This window comes from Lissotriton vulgaris, chromosome 11 (genome assembly GCF_964263255.1).
Source record: "Lissotriton vulgaris chromosome 11, aLisVul1.2, whole genome shotgun sequence".
Classification (NCBI taxonomy): domain Eukaryota; kingdom Metazoa; phylum Chordata; class Amphibia; order Caudata; family Salamandridae; genus Lissotriton; species Lissotriton vulgaris.
The window spans coordinates 830,939,633-830,949,663 of record NC_141699.1 but is presented as its reverse complement, the minus strand read 5'-3'; the positions used below and the strand labels follow the sequence as shown (position 1 = coordinate 830,949,663).

Genomic DNA, 10,031 nt, shown 5'->3' with positions numbered 1-10,031 from the left:
GCTGTGGTAGCACGGGTCACCCTCACTGGCAACGCCCCCGAGGAGAGAGGCATGTCGTGCAGCGGGCTACCCTTTGAATAGACCTGTCCCGCACCCCCTCGCCGAGCCCTCACCTTGACCACTCCGTCTGCTCTGTCTTTACGTGCCAGGATGAAAGGGCATTGTGCACAAAACACTGAGGAGAGTGGAGGTGGAGTAGATGAGCTGTAACTGGAGATAGGGGTTTCAAAGGGAAACTTTTGGGAAAGGACGATGGGTAAACACTGCGAGGTCACTGCTCCTATTTACGCAACTAATCCTGCCCTCCATACAAAGGGCATCGCCGCTGCCTGGGCGCCACACTCTGGAGGGCAGACATTGTGACCACACACTGCGGGCGAAGGAAGGGAAATGGCGCCTGTCTTCCGACTTACGCTCTTCTTTGGTCTGATTGGTAAGTGATCGCGGGTGTAGTTCTTAATAGTGCAGCAGGTGCAGTGGCACCGGGGCAAATGAGTGTGAGGGGCCCACTAAAACAGAGCAGGATGGCCGAGCATGACCCCAAACTGTCCTCACGGCACCATTCTAGTCTTGGCCGGCTGCAGGGTGGGGCTGGTTTGAAACCTTTCCAGGGCATACATCAGTTGCTGGGCTCTGCATTGGAAAGTCTGAAGGGCATTGTTTTCATGTCGACTTTATTCGGGGGACGGGTCGTGTTGGGACAATAGAGCTCTCAAGTTACTACTGGGGCGCTTGGCACAAATTCCTGTGCACAAAAGAGCACTCAGGGACATCACAGAACAATGTGCCAGAGAGGGTGCCAATAACGAATCACAGACTATCATGGGCATTTCCCTTTTTGTGATCTCATCTCTTCTGGTTCACCGAAAGAATAACATTACAAGGCGAATGTCGCATGTATGTAGGCCTCACTATTGTGGTTAAGAAGGGTGGAGAGAGAAGAGTGAGAAGGCAGAATTGAAAGCCTTTCATTGACAAGATAGGCCAGCGAACCCGGTGCCTTCTGGCATTATGTGATCATGAGTTCAAATCCTTGCAAGCCCTACCGACCGCTGTGTACTCGCAAGTCAATACATTGAGGATAATTGCGCTCTAAATGTAAATTGATACTCTGTAATAGAAATATTAACACCTTAAGATTACAGCACTTACAAATTTCAAAACTCGAGTGAATTTCTACCGATAAAATCCATTTTTTTGTACTGGTGTAGGGGGTGCATGGGCACCATTTCGTTGCACGTGCTCGTGGCGGCATTCCTGATTGTGTACCAGCAGATCGTGTGTGATGCGTTTTCAAACCCACGAGGTTCATTGTAGAACAAGGGAGGAGGCTGTAGACCAGGGCTCAGGCGAAGTGGGGAGATCCATAGGTGAGAGACTGCAGAGCATTCGATGGGGATGCTTTAGGTTATAGTAGAGGCACATTGAGAGAGGTGCTTTGCCCATCAGCACTTAAATAGAAGGAAATGCTTGATGGCCCGTGAGCGCTACATTGCCACTTGAAACGTTTGTTTCGCAGTTGTGTCTCCCAGAGTAGAGGGCCAACTCTCAGTGATTCTTCTTAGCATCGGGGGTGAAAAACTATACTTTCGGCAGCACATTCATTTCATGATTTCTTGCTGGTATTATTTTGTTGTTAAAGTAGAAGAAGCATCATCATTTGTGTCTGCTGTCTGCCGTGCTCGGGTTACATGAGCACTAATGAAAAAAAAAATGATGCCATGCACCACTCACAGCTCCTTTCTGAAAAGAGATCAGCGAATCTGTTAATGAAGTATTACAACGGCAACACCCTTGCCTTGCCACGTGAAAGAAGACCAGGTACACACTTTTGTTTGTCTTTTATACGTCATTGAATTGTTATGTTCATTTCCAGGGTTTTTTCAAATAGTGATCACTACTCCTCCCCCACAGTAATGTGTATTTTGGCAACAACATGGATCTCCCCTAAACATTCGTATTGAATTGCAGAAATTATATAGAGCATCATATACATTGGTGGAGAACTGAAGCATGTTATTGGACATGTGGCATGCTAAACTATGGGTGAGTGTGGTTGGCAGAGTGTTGTGTTTGTTGTGATCCTAGTGGGAAGTGTTTCAGGGTTGTATGTGAGTGGTCGGGGAGGGGCTCTGATCTTGTCGTGCTGCGCAGTGCCAAGCAGTGTGATAGAGGATGGATGACGTGTGAGACAAGCTCACACAAAATATAATAGTGAGCAATTAGTTTATATGCCATGATGACTGCAGCAGACAGGCCAACCACTCTGCAAAGCTTTGTGAATCTGTTAGGAAGCCAGAGGGAGGGAAGAAGAAACGGGAAAGAGGATGGATCTACCTGGACCGTATGTGTTATATGTAGGGCAGTTGCAGGTGGTAGGGGTGCTCAAACAGAGCTACCCGCACAGCACAATCATACCCAGAAGGGCAGCAGGGTACACCAAAAATGGGGTCATCAGAGACGGCCCAGTCATCCACATATGAACATGCACAAGGCACGATGCTGTTGAATGAGTTCAATGGTGACAAATGGCCAAGAATGTAATGTAATGTAATTGCCCATTTATACCGCGCTACAATCGCTCCAGGGAGCATCTCGGCGCCAATGTGAGGTCAACCTGATGTCAAAGTTGTCTTACTGCTTGGAGTGACCAGGTGAGATGTGAGATGATGACATGGGCAGTGGACATGCACCTTTCTTAAGGCAGGGTTACTTACAACTGCTGTATTATTCACCTTTCGAAGGAGGAAAGAAGAGGAAGAGAATACAAGTTTAGCAACATCACCAGAGACTACACAACCATTAAAGTCCTGATTTCCCTTACACTTGCTAAGCCGAAGGGACCATGATTTTGGGCAGGGTGTCAAGTCTGAAGATCCTCTTATGCTCATGTAGATAGGCGATCGCTAGTCAAGTCATTGCTCAGACCGTGACAGACTGGCACACTGTCCTCGCAAGGGTGTGAGATGAAGTGCTTAGTACATTGGTCTCCAAGGGTTCAATTACAAGTCAGTTAGCCATATGTTATAATTTTTTGTATGTCCCATAAATCCTTGCTCTTTCATTTCGGGCTAAGGAAAGGAGTTGTGGCAGCTTGTGTCGTAGGTCGACCCACCCATCTTATTTGCAGGCCTTTAACACAGTCTGTTTCTATCTTGTACTAGATTTGCAATACCTTAAGGGATTGACCTGGTTGCCTAGAGAGCGCACTCTAAGCATGGTCAGGGTGCCAGGAAATGACAGGAGCCTCACTATGCATAGAGGTCTGCATGAAGCAGCCAGGTCTTCCATGTCCCGTCACTGAGAATCCTCAGTTTTGGAAGTCCATCTTCAATGTTTACGTGAATGGAGACTGACTTCCAGTGGGTGTCTGTGCCACTGCTGCTAGATGAAAATGACTTTGAAACCTCCGTAAAATGCATCAGCACTATGTACTTTATTCACAGATTCTGTAACAGGTGCCTTTTTGAAGCTTCTTAGCACAATGCATTGGAATTTTGCCCTAATTACCTGTGCTCAATTATGCACTAGGGGCCAGATGTACGACCATTTGCTTTTGCGACTCACAAATTAAGGAAAATTACGAGTCACAATTTGCGAGTCACAAAAGCAAATATACAATGGTGCCAGAGACACTGTTAGTGATTCCCAATGGGGTCGCAAAAAGCGTGGCTCATGAATATTAAAGAGCCACTCGCAATCTGCAACCCGATTGGGAATGGCTGGCCTTTACATGGATGATGGCCTGCTGGGCTCAGCAGAACGTCATGTCTGGGACTGCTTTTAAATAAAGCAGTTTTTTAAAAACAATGCAGCCCGTTTTCCTTAAAGGAAAACAGGATGCATTTAAAAAGAAATACATTAAACGTTTTACTTTAATTTTTTAAGGGCAGTCAGTAGTCTCTGGGACCACTGCTTGCCCTTAAAAAATATTTTCCCATGCATTCCCAAAGGGTTTGCATCTGGGGACTCCTACCCATTTGTGAATGCTTTACCACCTACTTGAAGTAGGTGGTAAATTGTGGCTGCTTTGCGACCGCAATTACGGTCACAAAACAGCCATACATAGGGGTCAGACTCACTATTGGAAAGAGACACCCTTGAAACACCCCTTCCTGATAGCTAGTCGTAAATCCTTATTAGCGAGTCACAAATAAATCGTGACTCATTAATTAGCATTTTTTACAAGGGCCATTGGTATTTTTGCATGCGCAAACGGGTCACAAACCCGTTTGCGCATGCAAAAATACTTCATACATCTGGCCCATAGAGATTTAGTTAGTTCTGATATACATTCTGGCCTAGGTCGACATTTAGCAGGATGTGGATCTTCACAACACTCAGACCTTACCCCAATCAGAAGAGGCATAAGACAACTTAAAAATATTAGATATAATTTTTTTTTGTGTTTTAATCAAACAACTATTTGCTGATTCTATTGTAATAACTCCAAAGCCCACCAAGCTAAAGGCGTAGTACCCAGACACTTGAGGTAATACAGTTGAGGGTGGAAGATGGAAAAACATCAACAAAGAGGCAAAACAGAGAAGCTAACAACTAACAAAGACCTACACAAGAGAGAACCAAAAAGGGGAGAAAAACAACAAAGATGTGGGTACACAGAACTCATGGGAGTGAGAAGATAGGAGCAATTAATGAAGTGTTGCCGGGTAAAGGTGTCCTCAGCAAACTCGCTTTTTGTGCTGATGTTTTCTACCCTGGTCTGGAAGAGCATCAGTCTGACCCAGCTGTCCCACTCCATGGCCTCTGACAGGCCAAACACCACATGCCCATTCGCCACAACTCCCTGGCTTTTGATCTGTTAATTCTAGACGCAATGTGATTGTGATGCGGCATGAAGTGGACTGCATGTGAAGAGTATCGGACGTAGTGGTGCTGTGACTATCATGTTAATATATGCAACACAATGGCAGAGATTTGCAAACAGTTTTCATTACTTTTTTACTGCAAACTCGATGCAAAGTGTAATGGTGGTATTTGCAGTCCGCCCCAAATCATAATTTGCGTTGGATTGTATCCAAAAGTAACACAGTGCAGCATAATGCACTGCCTTGCGTTACTTTGCATCAAATGGGCGTTCCATGGGTGATACAGGGGTGTCCCATCCAACCAACCATGGGGGAAATTCACAAGGAAGTGGCGGAGAGAGGCGTTAGCCTTCTTGGCTTAACGCCTCTCTCTGCCACTTCGGAAAAGCAAGGCTGCACCATATTGGCAAGGACATGGTTCAGCCTTGCTTTTCCCCCTGCGATGGCGCTAAGTTTCACAACTTAGCACCAATGCAGGCACTGTTGCACCAAGTGCAAGGGTGTCTGCAAGCAGGGAAGTTTGTTTATGTACAGGAAGGTGTCCCTTCCTGCACATGAACAAACCGAAAATGCCAGTTTGTAACTTACATGTGTGCTGCTTCATGCAGCACACATGTTAGTTACAAAATGGTATTTAAAAAAAAGGTTTGTTTATGTACAGTGAGGGACACCTTCCTGTACATAAACAAAAATAGCACATGGCAGCACACATGGAAAATGCAAAATCGAGGAGACATTTTTTTTTCTCTTCGTACCGCCAACTTAAGACCAGAGTTTTCCTGGTCTTAAGTTTGGTGTTAGCTCATATTTACGCTGCCCTTGTGAATAGAGAGCAGCGTGAATATCAATGGGTGTTGCGGTGGAATGCCCACCACAACACCCACTTTCACGTTAAACACACCTTGAAAGGGGGCCTATTCACAATACAGCGTTAAGCACCATCAAGTGGCTTATCGCTGCCTTGTGAATAAGGCTAGGCCCCTATTGCCACTGAAAGTGACATTGTGGTGGCGATAGGGGCTTGTGAATCTGCCCCCATGTGTCTTGATGCAAATTTATTTCTGCAAAGATTAATTTATAGGAATTTGTATCAAAAGCCTATGCCTCCTTGAGCAAGGCATAACAAATGATTAATTTCTTCAAATTTTTCCCTTTTTATATGTGGGCTGCATTCTACAACACACATATAAAGTGGGAAAAGCCTAAAAGCATAGTCTCTGTACTGAAAGGGACAACCTAAAACCAAACCTATGCCTACCACAACGCAAACAGCCTGTCACTATAGCCCAAGGGAGTCTACAATGGTGCATGGCAGACAAAAGTGCGTCAGCGCAGGGAGGGAGAGGACACCGCCACATCTTAGTAGATAAGGCGTTGTTCTCTTTTCTCCAGTTCACGAAACACAGTGCAGCAACTTTACTTGCTGCACTGTGTTGCATGATATTTTTAGTAAATCTGGGCCCTAGTTCCTTGCCTCAACCCCAGCAAGAGAGCTGACAGTTACCTAATATCTTAAAAAACATTATGATAGGATTAATATATGGGTCATAATTTGGATGAAGTGAGTTAAGTGTCTTCACGATATCCACACAGAGTAACTGCTTCTAACCAACAATATTTACTATTTTTTGCTATTTATTATAAATAGTCTTATTTTTTTATCTTTTTTGATCTTTAGTAAATGTGCACTTGAGTTTGAGTATGGGAGGTTTAAACTACTATAGAGTCTTATGGGGGTTAAAGCAAAAATAACAACATGGTTTAAATTAGTTCAGAAGACCTTACATCAAAGTAGATGAGGACCATAGAGCCCCAAATAGCCAATTCTGGTTTTGAGCTCTTGTTTTGAAGTGACTGTATTAAGAGGAGAGATGGACACAATATCCTTCATGGGGAAATCATCTAAGTGTTCATCAAATCAACGAAAGCTTTGTTTACTAGAATAATCCGTGTAACAGCAAACTCTATACATTTACAAAGACTATATTTGGAGTGTTATATTATTTGTAAATTTGAAAAGGAAAAAAATAGTTCTAATATTCTTTGAAGATTCAGACACTATTCATTTCGAGGGAACAGAGCCACAAAATCTACAATTGTAGAAGAAAAACAAATTTGAAATGCTGGCTTTTGGTCTTTGTAAACAGAAAGATGTTTTATAATACCAGGTGATCAAACACATTGATTTATAGAATCCTAAATCATAGTTTCAAACTGCTGAGTAGGACTATTTACAAAAGCTGGAACCTGTTGAGTTCAACCTACATTGCAAACTGCAGAGTGAATAACTGGAGCCTCAGGTTCAGAAATGGCCACGACAAATGGCCTGTAGATCGTTTTGGAGAAGGGAGCAAAATCACTTTTGAATTAGGCACCAAAAATGACAACATTCCCTCGGAGGGAGGCATTTCGACCATTCTCTTCTTTTTTGCCTGTTATATTTTAGCAAGATTTCTGAATTCCTTGATTATAAAATAGAAAATACATTTCCAGCTTTGAGGATTTCACAGAATGTCCATGTTATCCCAATTTATTTTATTTAGTTGTTGATGATAGAATCTGAGCAACATTGTTTAAAAGCATGTATTGGATCTTGCTTCTGTAGGCATTTTAATGCTGTCTGAATTTAGAATTCTTCTTTTTGCTTCGACTCACTACTGAAGGATCACATTGATAAGTATCACACAGCTCAACTTGTGAGCCATGACTGGAAAAAGCCATCAAGGCCCGCTGGTACGGATACCTCATTTAATGTCAAACCCTTTTGAGTAGAAGACAATGTACAAATTATATTTTTTTCTTGATTAGTCAGTCAATGCCTTCAGAATGTAAGAAACCACAAACAGGCTCGGTCACAGTTTATAGTTGTTTTTTTTATAAGATTTAATAAAGAAGGTAAAACTCTATTCAGTTTAAGCAGTGCTCAAGAGAGGCCAAATGAGTCGCCTGGGAAATGGTAAGAATGAAACACATTAAAAATAGGAGAAGCTATTAAATTTAACCAGTGATTAACTTGCCCTATCAAAGAGACACTTGTTTCCCTAAAGGCTTCTTAAGAGTGTGGCGATGAGTCCTTAATGGGGACAATGCTATAAGAGTTGGAACTAGGCGTACCTTACCTAATTTAACCTTAAAATGGACCTCAATGTCTGGAAGAGAGTAATCATGCATATTCAAACTCAACATTCTTTTTATAACCCAATTGCACCCGAGGGCTAAGCATAGAGGGCCAGATTTAGATTCTTGGTAATGACTAACTAACGACTCGTTGACTACATATTAACATTCAGTATTTCTGTTTCAACCTGTGATTTCACAACAACCCTTTCTATAGAACAAGATGCTTGATATCGGTGCAGGTATCCACTGTAGAAATAAAAGTTAGTAATACAAAACATTTTTATCACTTATTGGGAATACGTTTCGGTATATATGATTTTCTCTAGTACAGCACTTCTCACTTTATTTCAAAATTGATATAACTTCTTAAGAAAATAGAACACTCATGCAGCACCTTAATAGTCATTTCAACATGTGGATCCAGATGCAAAACAGGCCAATCCAAATAACAAAATAAATAAGTAAAAAATACCTCTATGTTTAGGAGCTAAAAAAATGTAAATTGGGCAGAATTTCAGTCCTTTGTCTACCATCTGGTTGACTCACCAGCAACATAGTTAGCACACTTTGGACACTGACAGCTTGATCATCAAAAAAGGAGTAGATGAGTTGAGTCAACTTGAGCAGTAGAGAAGCGGTATGGGGCGAGGCAAGGAGCAAGTCAATTAATCACAGCATAAAAGACAGAGACACTGTTTTCCTGCTGGGCCCTGGTGCACTATCAGTCTGAAGCTTTACCAGAACATAGGAGGCTAGTTCTATATGGTGAACTGGTTTAAATAAAGTGTAAAGTCCAAAGTTGAAATTCCAATGTCCCCAACACTCCACAGCATCTCAAGAGTTAAAGTGAAGGCAGTGGCTAAATCCAAGGGAGGGTGCTAGTAATTACTGATTGACAGACAGGGGCTATTGACTTCCTGGAGGGTCTAGGCATTGCTGCGATCAGCCTAAGGCTATGAGGTGCACTCATATAGACATAGAGTAAAGTCATACGCACTTCCATAGATAAAATTAAAATGTAAACTCATGCTCTGTGTCAGCTCAAGTGTTAAAGAGTTGGAGGCAGGTGGAGTGAAAGTGGCAGACAGTCAATCAAAGTGCGATAGAACAGGGACCTTGACTCCTTGTGGGATCTTGGCATTTCAAAACACTGAAGTTCCTTAAAGTGCACCTTTGCTGACATAAAGTAAAGTTAGACAGAGCTGCAAAGTTGAAATTAAAATATCCACTTCTTATGTGTTTCATTACCCTTTTAACATAGAGTCTAAACCTGCATATTATTGGACAGTCAGCAACTTTGGCTCATCCTTGATGCATGTGTAGTCTTCACACTGGATGTTAAGACTATTACAAATTAATATTAACTTATTTCTCAAAGTACCTTTTCCCCAGGGCATCTTCTTGCCTTCTCTCAACTTGATTGGTAATTAGAGTTTTTGAGTGGCTTCTAAACCTCGCAATCCTTATTTTATTGTATTTTTCAGAACATAATTTCGAAATATGCACAACTTTTCCCATTCTTTAAAGCTTTTTTTGCTACATATAAATATCTCCTGATCTAAACTTGCCCAGGAATCCTAAAATGTTCGAAATGGGTACTTGCAAATAAATACACATAAATATTGGACTTTTATTATAATATCTGGTTGTTTTGCTTCATATATTTACATTATTTTTTTTCAATGAACCTTTACTTGCTCTTCAGCCTCTCCGAACACATTACATTTGGCTGCATTTTGTAATTACCAGGTTTTCTTTACACAGTGAGATGAATTTAGTCTATGGGAACTCCTTTGACATCACCTCCAGTGAATTCTAACCGAAAAGTTCTGGTGCGTTGAAACATCCCATCCCATGCAGGATCCTAAAGCCGTAAATAGTTTATGTTCTTGTTTAAATGCAGATAGCTTTTCAGTACACTAAATATGTGCAGGTGCTTATGTTCCTGTGTCAAGAACACCTTGTACAAATACCAGATGTTCTACACTGATCAGAACTGTTACAATAATTCAGTACAAGTTTAGTTGCATGGCATTTCCCCAATAGGGCATATTAGTAACACAATTAAATGGAGATCTTGAA

The 10,031-nt window shown here is 42.0% G+C and overlaps 1 protein-coding gene across 1 annotated transcript in view; it reads left to right on the top strand.

Annotated features, from left to right (window-relative positions):
• Positions 1–289: 289 nt before the first annotated feature.
• Positions 290–10,031, top strand: part of LOC147683548 (serotransferrin-A-like) — a 282,375-nt gene continuing 272,633 nt past the window's right edge. Inside the window, exon 1 of the mRNA XM_086943940.1 lies at positions 290–433. Within this exon, the coding sequence (XP_086800066.1) occupies positions 391–433 (43 nt within the window). The 5' untranslated portion in view covers positions 290–390. The remainder of the gene's footprint in view (positions 434–10,031) is intronic.